The sequence below is a fragment of the Myxocyprinus asiaticus genome, chromosome 11 (genome assembly GCF_019703515.2).
Source record: "Myxocyprinus asiaticus isolate MX2 ecotype Aquarium Trade chromosome 11, UBuf_Myxa_2, whole genome shotgun sequence".
Lineage (NCBI taxonomy): Eukaryota > Metazoa > Chordata > Actinopteri > Cypriniformes > Catostomidae > Myxocyprinus > Myxocyprinus asiaticus.
Genome location: NC_059354.1, coordinates 38,071,309 through 38,091,434, shown reverse-complemented (window position 1 = coordinate 38,091,434; position 20,126 = coordinate 38,071,309). Strand labels below are relative to the sequence as shown.

At 36.7% G+C, this 20,126-nt stretch overlaps 1 protein-coding gene across 4 annotated transcripts in view; it reads right to left on the bottom strand.

Moving 5' to 3' along the window:
* Window positions 1–20,126, bottom strand: part of LOC127448479 (zinc finger protein GLI2-like) — a 98,347-nt gene that overhangs the window by 72,752 nt on the left and 5,469 nt on the right. For 3 of the 4 annotated variants that reach the window (XM_051711041.1, XM_051711044.1, XM_051711043.1), the window contains exon 2: window positions 9,173–9,294. In XM_051711041.1, the coding sequence (XP_051567001.1) occupies window positions 9,173–9,287 (115 nt within the window). In that variant the 5' untranslated portion in view covers window positions 9,288–9,294. Of the gene's footprint in view, window positions 1–9,172; window positions 9,295–12,756; window positions 12,879–20,126 lie in introns of all 4 variants that reach the window. The other variant, XM_051711042.1, reaches the window with a different exon arrangement.

Below are 20,126 nucleotides of genomic sequence, written 5' to 3'. Positions count from 1 at the left end.
TTGTGAAAGATGAGGCAGTGTTATGAAGTGAATATTGTCTTTGTATATCCTCTCTAGATGTCTGGAAGTGTTCAGCAGCGGCGAAACTACCAGCAGTGCAGGGTGTGCAGCCACACTGGGACACAGGGAGAGATGGAGTCCCGAAAGCAGAGGCCGCGAAACGGGGCCGCTGTATGCTGAAGTGGGCCCGTGATATGCAGAAGGGGACAGCGAAACACAAAACCACAACCACAATATATACATACACATGTATATATATACAGTATAAGTATTTCTGAACTCAAATTATTGCCACTGTACATGTATCTGCCTGTAAGGTTTTTATTTATTTTTTGGTTGAAAAGTGGTTAGATTTAGGGGTAGGTTTAAGGGATTTAAAATATATATATATAAAAAAAGAAATTGGTAAAAATATAATTATACAAATATATGTATAATATAATGGATTCATCAATATTTTTATGTTTCTAAAGTTGTAAATACATAAAAAAGAAAAAAAACTTTTACGTTTTAGATGCTGTCAATACATCCATCATACATTTCAGCATCTATCCAAATGTACAAAAATATGTGTGTAAATGTTACGAAAACCTACTAAGATCAGGCTGACTAGTTAAGTCTCACAGGAGCTGAAATGATAGGAGGGGTGCCATCAGGACACCTGTAAAGGAGTGAGTCTCCATAACCAATCAATCCACACCAGGAACCAAAAACAGGAAGGAAAAATCTCTTGAATTTGAAGCCAGGACTATATGGTGCATGCTGGGAATGGCACAGCATAAAAAAAATAGAAGAAAGAAAGGAAGAGATGAAGAGGGAGCGGGATAATCCCCTGAAGCATCCATATATTGCTCCTTACTCCTCTCCCACTACTTGTAAACGGCTTGGAATGTAACATGTTGTCTTTGGACTCCATGTGTTTGGATGTCTCCCATATGGAGAGATTTATGTGTGTAGACGTTGCCTAAAGCTCTCTCTTTTTTTACTTTTAACAAGGGTCTTTGAAGCAAGGGTAAAGCCTTCCAGCATTAAAGTAATATCAGAGGCACATTCTTTCATTTCTTAGTCAACTGCATTGTATCTCTGTGTGGCGGCTGTATCTCCATCAGTGAATTATGTCTGACTGATACAACATCTAAGAACTGGGCCAAAATAAGTATGTCTTCCCTCTTGTAATAAAGAATCTCTTTCTCTCACCCAAAGTTTGTGATGTGTAAGAGCACTTTTTAAAAATAAGTATTTCCAGAGTGGTTTTACATATTCTTCAGAACAGTATACATATATTATTCTTTATTTTCAAGTGCACTAATGTCAGAAATAGACCAGACATTTTAAAGATCAGACATCAAAATGTTGAGAAGAGAAAAAGACTAAAACCCATGTGACTTTATTTAAGCAAACTCTGAGGAAAGTGCACTGGACTTCGTCTTTCCGATCTCATTTTGTATGTAGGGCACAACTTCTGACTTTCACTTTCTTTAATGACTGTGGTAGGAAGCAGAGCTACTTCTCCAACTTCTTGTTCGGAATCTCATGTTTCTCAAGTAGACTTTATGCCATAATCAAATGCCTGTGGGCTCTCCAAAAAAACAAAATAAAGACATCCCCCTGCTTTCACTTACCATTTCTAATCATTAAATCCCCTTTTGAGGCTGGTTAGTCCCCCATGTGAAATTTAAGATGAGGAGAGAAGGGGGATCTTGGAAACCCATTTGGTTAACTGTTTATAAAAGCCACATGAAGGAAACATTGCATAAATCCCTTTAACCATTGGTGAAAGAGGTTAGTTTCCATACAGATAGAACTGATCTGTCAGAGTGTGCAGCGAGTGAAGAACATAAGAACAATTAAAGCACTAAAGCCCTGGAAAACACAAAATTCTAGAAATTAAATGGTTTTCAGTTTGTTTAGCCAAGGAAGGATCGAGACTAGGTCTCTTAAAAATAGTTTTACATAGTCCTGGGAAAAGAGTGCCACTGAAATGAAAGTATTTCCCACACTAAAATGATATCAATCTTCTGCAAAAGACAGCAGTCTGTTCCAGATAGAGGGTGATCGTACTTCTGACAGGAAGAGAAAATTAGACTCAGTCAATAGGTCTTCCTGTAAGCTGCCTGCAGGACTTCTCGGGTGTCAGGCAATGGTAGGGTCAGTATTGATACACTCTTGTGAGGTGTATAAGATATGGTTTTAAAATCATTACAAAGATGAGAAACGTATGTGTTTTATAAACTGAATTTGTTGTGTTATGGCAGGTGTTTCTGCCAGTGCACTAATTTCATTCATTATGGAACAGTTTACCCAAAAATGAAAATTTTCATCATTTAATATCATCATGCCATTCCAAACCCCTAAGACTTTTTTCTTCTGTGCAGCACAAAGTGACATTTTGAAAAATGTCCTAGCCGCTCTTTTCTCTATAATGAAAGTGAAAGGGGACTGGGGCGTTCAAGCTCCTAAAGCATCATAAAAGTGTCATAAAAATATTCCATATGACTAATGTTCTATTTTCCAAGTCTTCTGAAGTCATATAATAGCTTTTTGTGAGGAACATAAATTTGAAGGAAAAGTTCACCCAAAAATTTTAATTCTCTCATTATTTACTCACTCTCATGCAATCCAAAGTGTGTATGACTTTCTTTCTTCAGCATGTAGATCGTAAATCCCTTATTAGCAGTTGTTTCTATGGACTTTTTGGACACAAAAGGAGTTTATGCAGCAGACCAAGCAAGGAGCTCAGTCTGAGGTATCTCCTCCACTCACTCACTTGCATTAAAACCGATTCAAACAGCTCTCCTTTTCTACCGTTCCAAGATGGCGCCGCATTTGTGTATCCAACCAGCTGAATGAGGCATCAATGTATGATTCTCTATGCTCCTCTGCTGTAAACAACACTGTGCTGCTGTCAGTTCTCACATGAACTTTCCAACGCGGTTGACCTCGACCCTGGTGAATTTGTAAAAAATATTGATCTATTTCTTACACGTAGCATTTCGCTTCAGATGACATTAATTAATCCACTGGAGTCGAACAGAGTACTTTTATGATGGCTATATGTGTTTTTTTGGAGCTTAAAAAATTTGGCACCCATTCACTTGCATTTTATGGACCTACAGAGCTGAAATATTCTTCTAAAAATCTTTACTTGTGTTCTGCTGAAGAAAGAAAGTCATACACATCTGGATGGCATGAGGGTGTTAATTATGAGAGGATTTTCATTTTTGGGTGAACAAATTCTTTAAGTTGCTATTTATCGAGCTATTTACCTTGCCCTCTGCTGTAGCTTTGAAATAAAATATAGTGCCTTTAGATGTGTGACAGCACCAATCCCCATTCACTTTCATTATATGGAAAAGATCGGCCAGGAATTTCTAATAAAAAAAAATAAACTTGTGTTCCACGGAAGAAAGAAAATCATAGGAGTATGGAGTGACACAAGGGTAAGGGGCCATTCAGAACGAATTGTAGAGTGCTAACAAAGCTAGACACAGCAGAACGAAAATAACAGAGCACAGGTGTCTGAGATGAGCTTTTAAAAGTTACCGTTCTTTTAGACCTGACAAGGCATCCAAAAATTGTGCGAGACCCCCCAAAAAACAAAACAACAACAGCAAGAAGTGGTGCAACGGTCTAAGATGTCCATCTAGCACCTGTTTACATAGAATTACAACTGAAAAACAGGGCAGAAGGACGTTAAAATGCATTCTGTGTGAACAGCCTCCAAATAATGACAGAATTTTAATTTTTGGGTGATCTATTCCTTTCACTGTTTGATTCAAACGAAGTTAAGGGGGAATAAGGTTGTATCATCTGTTTCGTTCAAATACACTACAACCTGCAGTTCAAAATATGAATATGGCCTGTTCAGGCTAACCTTACAGAGATCCCCATTCTCTGACTACTTTTCACTGGACCAAAAAAAAACCACTGCAGCGGAAGGGCCTCATTTAAAGAAACAGAAAGGCATTACGGAGAGAAAAAAAGAGAGAGAATAAATCCCTTTCTCAGGAAGATTAGTGGCTGTCCCTTTAGAATGGGCTGTGGATGGAGCGGCTTTTTAAGCCACATTTTTCTCTGCCAGTGGCTTGACCCATGGTGCATTCCCTCATTCCCTCTCTCCCTCGGGCTGCCTGCTGTACTGTTCTCTGCCCCTCCTACCTAACCTCCTTACCCATTCTTCACCATCTCTACGGAGACCTACTCAGGAGGAAGTGTCTTCACTGCTAACTGAAAGCACTTGTAGAGCACAACCCACCACCACTGAAAACATACGTGATGTCCACTGCTGTCTATGAACTCATTAAAGTTAGGCATTACTCTGCCAAACTTTATAAGCATTCATTTTTTTATCATCAATAACATTTTAAGCATTTGAGCGGGACAGGGACTCCAGAGACACCAATACGCTGATAACTACTAAACATAAGCTTCTTTAAAATTTGAAATCATTGGATTATTCTCTGCTTTTGACATCAAAACGTAAACACTCATGTGCTCATTGGATAAGCCAGTAAGAACACTGGTAAAGGTGTTTACATGCAATGCGAATTTGGGGGATGCTGGGCAAAAATCTACATGTGCCAATCGTTTTTTGCTTGAACTGTTCATTATCTTACTCTGATAAAGTAAAGACTTATAGTGTGTTTACATGACCATACACATTGTTATCTTATTATGCATAATCGGTGTAATATTGTGCAAGAAAACATGCTTGGTTTAAGGAAGAAACAGGCCACTTGTTTATAAATAAGTGGGACAAATCACACTGCTCAACAGTGCGGTTGTAGGAAAGGATGTTGCGCCTAGACACTTGCCGATATTCAATAATAAGGTATACAGTGATAATTAACATGCACAATATTGTTATCATGAGCACTTCAACATACAGTGAAAATATCTAGACAACCTATCAACCAAATTGTTTCGATTTTTCTGAATGCACTTTAGCATTTCCATCAATAAATCAACATTTCAAACACTCAGACATACAAAATTACTCTTTTTCAATTAAACGTTTCCCTCAAAATGTTACCACTGATGTTAATTGTTCATTTGCAATTAAAATAAACTGTAATATATTAGATCGGCCTAAATGCAAAATAGAAGCATTGGACTAAGACTTTTGAAAGCCACCATGTCTCTTTGAATCTTATATGGTTTGATCTTTGCAAAGTTACATTCTTTGTGATCGTTTAATTTAAAAAGTACAAAACAAGTAACTAAATCTTGTAATTAAGAACAACAATAAAGCTTAATTATCTTTCAACCCATTTTGTAATTTAGTACAATACCGTGATAATACCGTATACCATGATAAATGCTTCAGCAATTATCGTGCTATGAAAATACCATTACATCCCTAGTTGCACATTTTAATTAAAACTGCCAACAGCCTTATTGGCAAAGCCAAATATTTTTTAGCCAAATTTGTATCACTTAGCCAAATATTTTAAGTCAAAATTTATATCACTTTTGTCAGATTATATTGGTGATTACAAAGCTGGCTGCCGAGCTGACTGACTGGCTTAAAAAGAATTTTGGTCGGGATCATGTAAGGACACATTAATAATAAGAATGACTGTTTCAAATTTGGCCTAAATTGGAGGAAAAAATGTGTTGTGGTCAGAAGAATTTCAGATTTTCCTTTGAAATGCGGACACTTTTCACCACTCCTGCTCTGTATCATGTACCTACACTGAGCACATGTTGTCTCGGAACGGGTACTGAACAAAAGTTGGGCCAAATGGCTAATAAATCCTCCAGATCCCCTGTAACCACTATACTGACCTCAATAAAACTAATTCAGCGCCATAAAATCTGAACAAAAGCTGTAAATAGTCCTAAAAGTGAGACGTAACAAAAGGTATGGAATGGCTCAGAAACACTTTAAATAAGTTCACCAGACCATGCTCAATGTGGTCTCCTGCAGGTCTACCTTCCAGCAGAGTTTAGATCCAACTCCAATCAAACACACTTGAATGAGCAGATCAAGGTCTTAAGGTTCATTGACAACCACATGCAGGAAAGCAGATCACAAGAAACAGGATTGTGCAACCCTGCTCTACACTTTCTAAATAGAGGGGAAGTGTGGGTACCTGTCCAAACATTGTTATAGCAGACAAATAATTTGTTCATTTCAGGGTTCAGTCACCTTTTGGCCAATGAATGTCCAAGACTTTTACTATCCTTTATGATCACTGAATAAGTATTTTATAGATACTGCACCCACAAACAGCAATTTCAAGCCAGTGAAATATATTAGCACTGGGCATAACTTTCCAAGGCTAAATTTCCATGGCTTTTCCACAGATCAAGAATTGAGTGAAAACTTTGAAGTTGCACTCAAAGTCTAGATCTAAAAAAAGTTAATGCTAATTAATAGGCAAAGAAAACTAAATTAACAGGCTAAACATACTAAACAGGCTAAAAATACAGAAAATGTATTTCTAAGGTAATAATTACCAAACAGTCAACTTTTCTGCTTTAGTGGACCATACATACTAGGGGTGTAACAGTTCTTGGTAAAACACCGAACCATACGGTTTGCCAAGCATGGTTCGGTAAGCATTTGCTCCACGGATCATCTTTAGTTTAATAACGCATCTGGATCATACAGTTTGGAGAAGAAAATAAAGTGCCAAATAGACATGTGCAGTTGTAACCTCCGCTAATGCACCTGTATGGCTCTGTAGATGGACACACTCCGCCTGTGTTTCATGCGGGTCAACTTTCTACAGAAAGAAGCTGTCCTATTAACTGTTAGTATGTTAAATCAGTTGATGACATCACAGTTCTGCACGTGTTAGTTGGCAAAATGGCAAGTGAAGAATACAAGCCGCAAGAGAGAAGCCCCTGCGTCATTTAAGTCTCCTGTCTGGGAACTTTTTCTTTATGCAGTCAATTACAACAGCGATGGTCAAAAAACATTTACAAAACAGGCACTGTTTGCAGACATTGCTCGACACGAGTGCTGTATACTGGTAAATACATCAATATTTGATTAGCTATTTATGCTGACATCACCCGAGGATATACAGCACGTGGTTTGCACAGAGCCGCAGGTCAGCCCGAAACTGCACACAGACACACTCCCTTCCGTCTTTATGCAGGCACTCGGTGCTAGTTCAGACAGACTTAAAACAAGAACTAAAGTGCTTGGGGTGTTCATAGCCAAAGTTATGTTGCCCTTACTCCGTTGATGAAGATGTGGGATTTCCGCATATGATTAAAATATTCATCCATTCTCATATTAATTTTAATAGCAAGTTTATTTCTTCTATAGTGATGTACAGATTCTGAACTTTGAATACACGTTGAGTTGAGTTTGAAATGCACTTTATGGTGATGCATGTAGCGTAATAATGCAGGTATTAAGTTAAAATGTTGAGTTAGTAATTAAAGAAAGTTTTTTTTTTTTAGTTAAGGACCCTAACGTAAATTAACCATGGTTTTACTAAAGTAATATTCTATTACCATGACTGAAGTAACAATGACTGCTGTCACCATTGTTTTCTTGGCAGAAATCATAGTTTTGATACAATTAACCATTGTTTTACAACAGTAATACTGTAGTTTCCATATAGTAACCTTGATTTTACTATAGTATTGTAACCATGACAGTAACCATGTTAATTTTGTGGTTACTATGATTTTACTACAAATACAAAACTATGGTTTAAACAATGGTTACTGTAGTAAAACCATGGTGATTTGGAGTGAGGGCAAATCTCTTGAAATGTTTGTTCCAAATAGAATATTTTATTTTGGATTTGGCAGTAATATTTTTTTTCTCCCTGAACATAAAAAAAAATACCGAACTGTACCAAAACCGTGACCCTACAACCATGATATAAACCAAACCATGAGAAATTTACCATTACACCCCCTAATACATACACTCATAAATTAATTAATACATAATTAATACACAGATTTGTTGATTTATTCATGTTTACATGCAGAAGTTCCAAAAATTACCAGAATGTATTATCAGAAAAGATTAATTTTATGTGGCGACAATGTTCTACTTTCGAAGACTCAATTGAAAAAAAATGATAAATAAACAATTATGTTTTCATTAGCTCTCTATGGCAGGCCAACAAACTCTACTGGTGTTACCCAACTCAGTTATGTTCTACAATGGTAAACTACATTACCATATCAGCCGAGGCCCTGATAGCCAAAGAAGGCAACAAACTCAGATAGCCATGATTAGTAATACATAACTTCTAGCCCCAGTGGTGAGAACAAGGTCTTTCACCATTATTGAGGTTTGTATTCAAAATCCATTGCAACAACTGATAAACAACACACCACAACAATGTGAATCCACATTCCAAACTTTTAACCAACTTTCTATATATGCACATCATTTTTGTTTAATCACCATAAAGAAAAAATGTAAAACCTTTTTAGGTACCGTGCACCCAGATGCCCTATTTTTGCTTTTTTCTTAAACAATTCATGATGGTTGCTTTCATATGGCAGGCCACCAAACCCCTCATTAAACAGTAAAATGCCATAATGTGAGAGGGTTATTAGCATTTCAAAGGTCTTTTACCATCTTCATGTTTGTCTGAGGACTCAGATGGACAGCGTGGTCCACTGCTCTCCCCGAAGCTTTAAGAAATTTATAACATTTACACTCTGGAGGAAACAACAAGGTCTTTCAACCTAGTTAGAGAAGGGTTTTCATCACACATTCACTGACATCTTTTAAACATGGGGAGCTTCTCTCCCATTCTTTTCTCATTCTTTTGCATCCTTCAGTCAACAAGTGATACGAGAGTGAACCTGACTTTATTTCTTATACTAAATGTCTTTACATAGCTCAACCAATATTTTAACAAGTCCTATCACATAATATAATGTAATTGATGGAATTAAGAAAATTATTTGTATATTATCTGGCTAACTGTGCTTTAAAAACTGTTTGGTGCAACACTGTTTATTGTACTATGGAGCTGGAACTTATACAGATAATAATGTCTGTTGCAAGTGATTACAAAAGCATTTGAATAATTTGAAGTGTGTCATTTTTGTGCCACTAGGCAGCACAAAACAGAATTAACAGAAGAAATATACACACTTCACCTTTAATAATGTTACTGGATAGGAGGGACAGGTTTAAAATATCTATTGCAGTTCTTTACTTTTGAGGAGTGTGTCTTACCTCGAGTTGCTGTGGTCGGTGAAGGCTTTTTGGGGAGGTCTGTAAAACTACTGCCATCCAGGGTGGATCCCTTGCACTCCTTCTTCTCTGTGGTGGTTGGACTCGTGGTCTCCATGATGAGACTAAACAAGCCATTAAAAGAAAGAATAACAATTAATTTGTGCAAGGTCAAAACAAATAATAATTAAGAACATTAACATGCTGCACAGTAAGAACATTTACATGCTGCACAGTAAATTAGCAGTCAAAAAGTGGCATCATGATAAAATAACACCCTGATATCACAAACTAATATTGAAATGTTTTCAAAATTACTATGCAAAAATAAATTACACACAAACTTTGATATTTACAACACCATGTTTAAATTTCTTTCATATTATTATTGCCTCCCTCAAATGTCCTTGTTGTAAATGCATAACATCTTCCAAATGGCAACAGGAATGGGTGGTTGAAATGTTTACATTATATAAACTTCTATTCTAAAGAAAATCCTTCACTTCCCCCTGCCCTGTTTCGTGACTTGTCTGTTTGTTTTGAGAGCTTAGAAGAGCCATTGCAGAAATGCCATGTTACCAGAAGAGACAAAGCAGAGAGCGTGCAGAGTACCTCCTCTACGGCAGCTCTGTCAGAGCACTCAAGAGCCTGCGCTGAAGGCCGATGACTTGGCAGCACGCTGCTTGTTTAACTTTGTGTAACCTACAAGATTATCCTTGGTTCAGAGCAAACAGCGAGTGGTTTAGGATTGAAAGGAGGTCCAAACTGAGGCCTTTCGGTCTCTGATTGTGGCTGCCCATGTTGTTTGTTCTTCAGCAGATGAACTAGTCTGTTTAATACAGACTTTAAGTTATAGTTCACTCAAAAATGAAAATTCTCTTATCATTTACTCACCTTCATGCCATCCCAGATGTGTATGACTTTTTTACTGCAGTATAAACTACACTATGATGGTCCATATTTAAACCCAATGTAATTGTTCTGTTTTGCTTTGCATGCGGTCAGGTTTCAAGTATGCACTAAGTATGCAATCAGGTTTCAATTTTGTCTTGATGAAAAACCCATAGATGGGGGCAACTATACTTTCAGCTTGACAATGTGGCTTATCTGATAAGTAAAGCAAAAGTAAAATGGCTATACGACAACCAATTATATTTGATTGGATGGTGATAGGCAAAAAAGCATTTTACATTTTGCACTACAAAAGGTGGATAAAAATGTATATTTTTTAATATTTGACTTTAATAACTCACTATTCACTAATTCAATAATTGTTATTCTGACCTGCTTGTAAGCTGTTGTAAACAATGTTGTAATATATATATATATATATATATTTTGCAAATGTTAAATCATTAAGTTATTTTTAATGCAAAGCTGACCACACTTTTTTTGGGGGGGGAAACTTAGAGTTCCCAATGCGCTCTAAGTCCTCGTGGTGGCGTAGTGACTCCGGGTGGCAGAGGATGAATCTCAGTTGCCTGAGACCGTAAATCTGCGCATCTTATTGCGTGGCTTGTTGAGCACGTTACCGCGGAGACATCCACGCACAACTCACCATGCGCCCCACCAAGGGTGGAAACCACATTATAGTGACCACGAGGAGGTTACCCCATGTGACTCTACCCTCCTAAGCAACCGGGCCAATTTGGTTGCTTAGGAGACCTGGCTGGAGTCAATCAGCACGCCCTGCATTCGAACTCGCGACTCCAGGGGTGGTAGTTAGCGTCAATACTCGCTGAGCTACCCAAGCCCCCACCATACTTTTTATGATGATTTCGTGCATAAAAGGTAATGGGTTCAGTAAAAATTACAGTAGCTATTTTTATTTCTGGTTTTAACATTTAAAGAACCAGAAATACTAAATTACACTGCATACCTACATTTATTATAGCCTATGAACCAATTATGGAAAATAATTTAAAATGCATTTTACTTAATAGGAAAATTTAGCATGCAAGCTAAATGACACTTCACTTTTATCCTTTTGATTACCGTTTCAACATGCTAGTCTAAAATATAATTGTTCTTATATTCAGCATCTGGTAAGACTACTTGTGGCCACATTCATCACCGTTTGGTTGTGCCAGACAAACGCCTCAATGCCAAGGTAAGCCGATTAGAGGTGGACTGTTGGAGTTGGCCAGCATCTGTCTCAGTGCTTGTTAGCCAAAAGAGTCCATTTGTTATTGTCATCCTGTCTCACTGACACATCTTCAGATTTTTTTTTTTTTTTTGGAGATATAACAATAGTAGATGTAAAAGGATTCATTTATAAGTTAATAGCGAGGCCAAATTTGGTTTGTGACCACAGAGTTGTCATTAAATGTACAATAGCCAATTAAAGGTCTTAGTCTATTTATATTTATCCAACATATCCTACCTCTTCTGCCATTACATTCCCTTGCACAATCTGTATATAACAGATTTGTATTTGTACACACTCATATGTGTGTGTGTGTGTGTGTGTGTGTGTATGTGTGTGTGTATATATATATATATATATATTCTCTTATTGTGTTTATCTATATATATTTACATTTTCTATTCGCTTTTTATTTTTATTCTATTTTCTTTTTTTTTTATTATCTCTGTCTTGTTGTTGTATCGTTTGTGCACTGGAAGCTTCTGTCACCAAGACAAATTCCTTGTATGTGTAAGCATACTTGGCAATAAAGCTCATTCTGATTCTGAAACAACTGGGACATTTCTATAACCCACCGTCCAGGTCTTAACCCATCCAAGGTTTTTCTTGTTCCATATCATTACCACAATTGTTAGAAGAGAGTGTTAAATGAATAATAAATTAAATGAATCCCTTTTTGAGGAAATTAGTCACACTCACACATGCTTATGCTGGCATTGGTCATCTTAGTTTGCCAGTAACACTTATTACTGCAGCCAAATCTGTCTTGGAACAGACGCATAGTAACAACGACTCAGAAATGTTTGTCAAACATGATAATTTCAAAGACAAAAGTGCATGCCCTTTCTTGTCGAGATCTGTAGACCAAGCCTAGCTCTGACCCTTTGACAAGAACATCTGATAGGACTGTGCTTGGGGGTAAGGAACCAAATGGACAGGTGGCTGTGAGGGTGAAATATGACAAGAAAGCAATTCTGTTCTTCTGCGTGGCTGCTCTGACAAGTGCAGCGTGTGAAACGGATCAGAATCTCAGGTCCACATGACAGAGGAGTGCGGGTTCACGCAGGGCTTGTGGGCTAATCCTCCATAACCCCCCTCTACTCCATTACCCCACCTACTGCTGGGACAGAAAGTTCAGCCATGACTTCTCATAACATTCCCCTTCTGAACACTCCAGCTCAAAGAATGACCATGCAGACCAATATTTTACAAAGATAATGAACGGGCCTGACCATTTCTACTAAGATGGGAATGTAAGAGCAGACTAGAAGAAGGCCATTTCATTCCCTTTATCCATGCTCTAAATTTGATTTCCCTTGCAGCCAATAGTTTGTCAAGCAATAAAGCTGGACACAATCCACTTTATCTGGTGTTCTATGCAACTTTCCTTCCATTTTAAAGAATGTAATTATTCCGACTACCAGCAATTATGTGGACTCACAGAGTGTCAAGTGTTTTTCTTCCAGGAAACTTCTTCCATTAATGCATGGCAGTTTTGACTGTTTCCTTTTGTGCCTGTAATCATTTGAAAGGATGCAACAGGTGTGAAAAGGACCATCCACCCTAAAAGACAAGGAGGTTGAAAAAAGGGGCACATTGACAAAAACCAGAGATAAAAAAAGAGAGACTGAACAATCAAATGGATGCTGAAAAAAAATAAATAAATCACATTGTACAGTCTTATAGTACTGAAAATATTCTATCAATACAAGATAATTCAAGAAGTCAAGAAGTGTTTCTCCAGTTCTAGTAAGGTCATATGCACACAAAATGCTAAATTAACAAATAAACACTTTCCAGACTGTTAATGACATGAAAACTAACATGTGTTTGCCTTGAAGCCTCATTCCATTTCAAGTGATCCTCTTTGCCATTACTGTGTTATGGCTTGCCTTTCACACAACACAATGGAATGCAAACATAGTTCAAAACTTCTGCTTATTGGAAGACATCTGATCTGTCTAGTCTTCTTTGGGACTATCTCTTGCCTACCATGTTAAAAAGACATACATTTGTATTTTTAACCTGTCGTCACCGTTTAACCATTTTTCAGTAATTTCTAGGAGGACAATACAAATGTGTTCATACAACATAAGATGCTATATGTCAGGTAACCTAAAAGTTACCTGTAACATCTAAATGATCTAGTTTGATTCAAACATTTCCTGCAATATGACTAAATCAACTAAAGACCACACTAGGTTACTTTTAAGGGTCAGATAGAAATAGCTTTTAATGTTTTCACTTTTTACAATGTAGAGCAAAGTGAACATGCTTTAAATCGTTGTAGCTCTTCTCCTTATCTCTTTACATTTTCTTATCACAGTCTTAATCTTGCTTTAAGTGTAAGTTTGCATGTGGTGTGCTGTCTTGTTGTAATCTAGGAAAATAGATAATATTACAATCATGAAGTGTCGGACTGGTTCTAATGTCAATACTGTGAGGCCAGCAGTCTTGTGGAAGTTACTCCAAAAAAGTAATCAATAATAAATGACTAATTTCTTTCTCCAGATTATAATGGGGTTCCTTTACTAATTACACCAAGTGAGCAATACTTTTATTAAGCTTTTATTAAGGGTTAAGCTTTATCATTTTCCTCACTGTTTGAGCATGTACAATATTTGATACAAGTCTAGAATCTACTGTACAGTAACAAGTAATTTTTTTTAACAAGTCATGCATCAATCCCTAACACTGGAAGTCACTGTACAATCAGAAGGGTGAAATCTACTCAATTTACCAATCTAGAACCAAAAAGTAATTTCCCCCAATAAATAAATAAATAAAAATAAAATGTTCAGGACACAGTTCCGTAAACTACTGCCTTGATCTTGGTAATTTAAAGTCAAAACAGTTCTTAGAAACACTATTTTATGGAGTTTTTAGAAAACAATACACTATGGCATTGGCCAGTTCATACTGCCCCAACAAACGGCAAAAGACACCAACACTTCCAACATTCTAAAGTTGGCTGTTGTATTTAGAATGTGGAGAAACAAAACTGTCGTGCTCACACTGATCCAACAAACACCAACAAACTTGTGTCTTTGCATGTTGTTCGCCTTTGAAGACGACTGACAAGGAAGAGGTTGCAAATGAAGCAAATCGTGCGTGATTTAATAATATATATATATATATATATATATATATACTACCGGTCAAATGTTTTGAAACACTTGACTGAAATGTTTCTCATGATCTTAAAAATCTTTTGATCTGAATGCGTATGCTTAAATGTTTGAAATTAGTTTTCTAGACAAAAATATAATTGTGCCACCATATTAATTTATTTCATTATAAAACTAAATTTAAAAAAAAAAGTTTTGAAATTGATGACTTGGACCGAATAATAAAGAAAAGCAGCCATTAAGTGCCCAACATAGATGGGAACTCCTTCAATACTGTTTAAAAAGCATCCCAGGGTGATACCTCAAGAAGTTGGTTGAGAAAATGTCAAGAGTACATTTCTGCAAATTCTAGGCAAAGGGTGACTACTTTAAGATGCTAAAATATAACACAGTTTTGATTTATTTTGGATTTTGTTTAGTCACAACATAATTCCCATATTTCCATTTATGTAATTCCATAGTTCTGATGACTTTCTAATATTATTCTAAAATGTGAAGAAAAAAAATTATAATAAAGAATGAGTAAGCGTTTCAAAACTTTTGACCGGTAGTGTACATATATATATATATATATATATATATTATGTGCAATTGATTATATGTTCAGCATGTAGAGACATTAGGCTATAAACTATTAAACACAACTAAATTTTTAAAACGTTTTGTGTTTGCTGTGAACTTATTCATTCCGAAAGAGTTCCATCAGAGGACAACAATCCAGTGCCAAAAATAAATAAATAATAATAATAATAACATTTACGCACGAGGTTTGTCCACAAACTGGGGAAAGTTAATATTTTATATTATGCAGATATAAGTTAATTTTCTGCAGTTTCTGCAGAACTGCAATAATATTTTGAGAAGTAAAGGATTGAAAGAACGCTTGCGAGTGAAAAGAACGCTTCAGCACAAATTAATCTCTGTCCGTGTCTTGCCTATTTGTACATATTCCTTCACGTGTCATCCACACAAACAGCAAAACCCAACACTAACATAAAATTATGCTTTCTTTAGAAAGAAACGGAATTCTTTATCAATTTTGCAACAAAAACGTGATTATTCGTGACTGACTGTGTTTCTCCTGTTCTATCAATGCAGGTTGTCGCGCGCATTCATTTTCTGTGAGTTGACAGGGACGCTTACCTCATTGTCATGGCAATGGTTCACGATGAAGTCAGATTACGTCAGAGTTTGTTGGAATATCATACCACACTGCCGACAAACGGCGATTAAACACGTTGAAAAAGACGCCAATGAATGTGAACACACTAATCCGAAAAAACCCAACAATTGTTGGATGTTGGTGTGTGTTGGAGTTTGTTGAGACTCTCTAAAAACCTTCTCCTTGAGGACACTAAATTAACTATGGATTGAGAGTTTTTTTTATTTTGTTGTTATCTTGATCTCTGACAATTTTGCCTGCCTGACATAAATATTCAAATGTATTTTAATTTTAACTTTAGTATATTTAGTATTACTATTCAGAAGTAATTCTGCTTCAGATGCTCCTTCACTCAAAAAATAAAAACATTCAATGAACTTAATAAAGTTAAGGAAAAATTTTCCACGCAGTTAAATTAAATTGTTTTCATCAAAGACTAATTTATTTGAATTAATTCTATTTAGTTTTTGTTGTACAAACTTAAATTCGTTTTGTCACATCTACTTGATAAAAATGAGTCAAAATCATCATTTTAATTAAGTTGAGGCACCTTAATTTATACCACATGTACATATGGTTATGGTCGACGAAAATTATTTAAGTTGTCCCAATGAAAAAGGATTAAATTGATTGCACACAATGAAATTAAGTTGTGACAAAAATTCAAGAACTGTATTATATTCCTTCATTTTAAGTAACTAAATTCAACAAGGAGCAAAAATGAATTTCTTTTAAAAAAACAAATGGAGCTTGTTTTTTTTTCCCTTAAGATGATGTTGCTACACTGCCTTAATGCTGGAGTCATAATATCTCACTGGTGAATTCCATAACAAACTGACACTCAAATTATGAATGGCCGTAGAGGTCAGATGTTGCAGTCCTAAGCATATCCTCCTCTCTACACTGACAAACCTGATGAGCTAGCAGTTGACTACAGGCATAGCTATGCACAATAACCAGCAGGGAAAATGCCTTACAGACCAAAGTTTGACCTTCCATTCCCCCCTACCCAAAACCCCACGCATACATGCAATATCCTGTGGTTGATCTATTTGTCCTCCTCAAAATCTGAAACAGATGTTGACTTTACAACCAACACATAACCATTTGGAGAATCCTTCTCTGTCTATCATTTGAAAAACTCACTCAGTGAGGGTCAAAGCGAAGCTTCGTTGAATGCACAGAAAATGTAGCTGTATATGTTTGTGCACCTAATTAAATCGTTATGAGAGCTGTGTTTATACTACAAGTGTTTATAAATAAGGTGAGGCTTACTGAGAGGATAATTTAACAGAGAGTGGCACAGCTGTTGCCTGTCACATCACAGAGCTCATGAAAGAATTTGCTCTCTCTGCACACCATTTGCTCGGGTCACTAAACCAAATGGCGCTCTCTCGCTACAGACCCAGCTGTCATGCCTCTGTCTGTCCTCCCAAAGAGAAACAGACACAAATGTTAATTACACGCCTCTGAAGGCAATTATAGTTGTGGTGTAATGTAGTTTCAACGAAATTAGAATTTACTGAATAGGATATATTTTATTGTTCTGTTTGGTTCAGTAGCTCAGGGGTGTAGTATATCAGTAAGAGTAAATATCATTTAGGCTAATGAAACATTATGAATACCAACCGCAAAACCAGCATATTGCATAGATTTTGTGGTGCAAAGACGTAGATTTGGTGCAGTCTGTGTACTGAATGTTTTTAAACCTCCAACCTAATGGAACAACGGTTTATATTTTTTTTTACTAAGGGTCACGTCTACACAAATAAATTTTCATTTACAAATGCAATGATTATGCTACATTCACAGATCTCATCCACAGTACAACGTGTTCTCCTAAACCAAAAACGGAGTACTTTGAAAACGCTCTCTATTACCGCATACTTTGGAAAATTATGATGTTAGGAAACTGAAAACGTAGTTTTCAAACGATAACAGATTAGTGTGGATGTGGCCTCAAAGTCAACAAATAACATTTTAAACAGGTTACTTTATTTATAAAGTCTCACTCTTCACACATTAGAATCACAATTTAAAGTATTTAATTGTGTAAACAAAGCAAATTTAGTGTCTTTATCATATTGTTTTAGCTGTCATTTTATAAAAGCATTAAAGGGATAGTTCACCCAAAAATTAAAATTCTTTCATCATTTAATCACCCTCATGCCATACCAGATGTGTATGACTTTCTTTCTTCAGCAGAATGCAAACAAAGATTTTGAGAAGAGTATCTAAGCTCTGTAGGTCCATTCAATGCAAGTCAATGGTGATCAGACCTTTGTAGCTTCAAAAATCACATAAAGGAAACTTCAAAGTAATCCATAAGGCTCCAGTGTTTAAATCCATATCTTCAGAAGCGATATAATAGGTGTGGGTGAGAAACAGATAAAAATTCCCCCTTTTTTTTTTTTCACTCGAAGTCTCCACTTTTGAGTTCTGCTGAAGAAAGAAAGTCATACACATCTGGGATGGCATGTGGGTGAGTAAATTATAAGATAATTTTAATTTTTGGGTGAACTATCCCTTTAAGCCACTAGTGATTTCACCACAGGTATAAGGGGTGAATAAGCACAACACAAAGAGCCTGAAACCCATTAATAGTGGTAAAATCACTGTAATGTACAGCCTCTAATGGCTTATTACAATTAAAAACTGATGGTGACTATTTGGCTATCATACAAGACACTAATGTTCAATAAACAGTTAAATTACTTGGAATAAACAATCTTTCACCAAGCCTAACTGTTGGAAGTTTATGGTTGGCAAGCAACGTAGCAACTTGCCGCATTAATATAGAATGTTAATCGGCATGTTGCATGGCTTGAAATGCAACCTATCCAATTAGCATTTAGAGTCAGATCTACAGTTTTACTACACCAATTAATTGTTTGGTTTATGTTCTGCATGCATATTCCAAACTCCAAGATCAGTACAGTATCATGCTCACAGAGCAAGCCATCCTTGATCCCTTAGGCACATACATCAATCTCCTAAATTCAAAGTGTAAGGCTCTGTTTTCTTACTCATATTGGTCTCTGTCATGATTTCTTCATGGTGTCAGGATGTGTGAGCTTTTTTTTTTTTTTACTGCTTTCTCTGCTGTTTATTTTGCAAGTCAGTTGCCCAGAGGTCTGGAGGACGGATACACACTGATATCTGTAAGTTACTGCTGTGTTTGTGAGGATTTCATGACTTTATCAGCTGCTTTACACCCTGACACTTACTCCAACTGTAAGTGATAAACTACAAGCCAATTAGACATGTTCTGTTTATCAATCAGCACTTACAGTGTATGACTAGCTGACAGTTACGAAATCATGTTAATAGAGTAGTTTGTCGGTCATGTCATTCCAAACCCATAAGATTTACTTTCTTCTCTGGGACACAAAAGCAGAGATTTTGTTTGCTTGCTTTTCTCCATGCAGTTACAATGAATGCGGCCTGGAGCTTTCAAGCTTCAAAAACTACACAAAAGCAACATAAAAGTATCATAAAAGTAGTCAAGTGCAACTCAATGATGATCCGATCACAGAAGTTCTCAAGTAAACAGGTTACTTGAGGGTAATATTATCAGTGAATAAGAACTGAAATTTGAGTCCGCTCTTCACACAAAGTTATCGTAAGAGTTCAGAAGACTTGAAATCTAGTGCACGAGTCATATTGACTACATCTCTTGATATTTTATGGTGCTTTTGTGACCTTTTCGCAGAATGAAAGCTCCAGTTCCCCTTCAATGTATTAAAGTCAAAGCTTTTTATTGCCATGTGAACAGAGTACAGAGTACCAAGTATAATGAAATTCCTACTTGGGTGCTTCTCGCAAAACTGAGACAACATGTATGTGCAAAGAAAGTAAGACATCAGGGAGTGACAGACAGCAAATTTACATAAGCTTACACAATAAAGCAATGTGCATAGAGAATGTGTAGTGCAAACATGTATAGAGCAGGGCTAGCCAACCCCACCCCTGGAGAATATGTAGTGTAATGTATATGTAAAATAAGTATGCATATATACATTCTTATATTAATGTGTAATGTAAATATGTATATATGTACATAAGAATGTAATAAATAATTATAAATAGCAGCAGTTGAGACGTAGCGCGTGTGAGAGGCTTCACGCTATTCTCCATGGCATCCATTCACAACTTACCACGCGCCCCACCGAGAGCAAGAACCACATTATAGCGACCATGAGGAGGTTACCCCATGTGACTCTACCCTCCCTAACAACCTGGCCAATTTGGTTGCTTAGGAGACCTGGCTGGAGTCACTCAGCATGCCCTGGATTCGAACTCACGACTCCAGGGGTGGTAGCCAGCGCTTTTACTCGCTGAGCTACCCAGGCCCCAAGACATGATTTTTAAAGTTTTCACTACTTTTAACTTGACACAGCATCCTAAAAATGTGGCGCTGATGATGCTGAATACCAGTGAGACGCTCCAAACGTGTCCATCTGAGGCACGCACGTGTTCATGGAAAAATTGCGCAGACGGAACTCAAGAACATGTACTGTG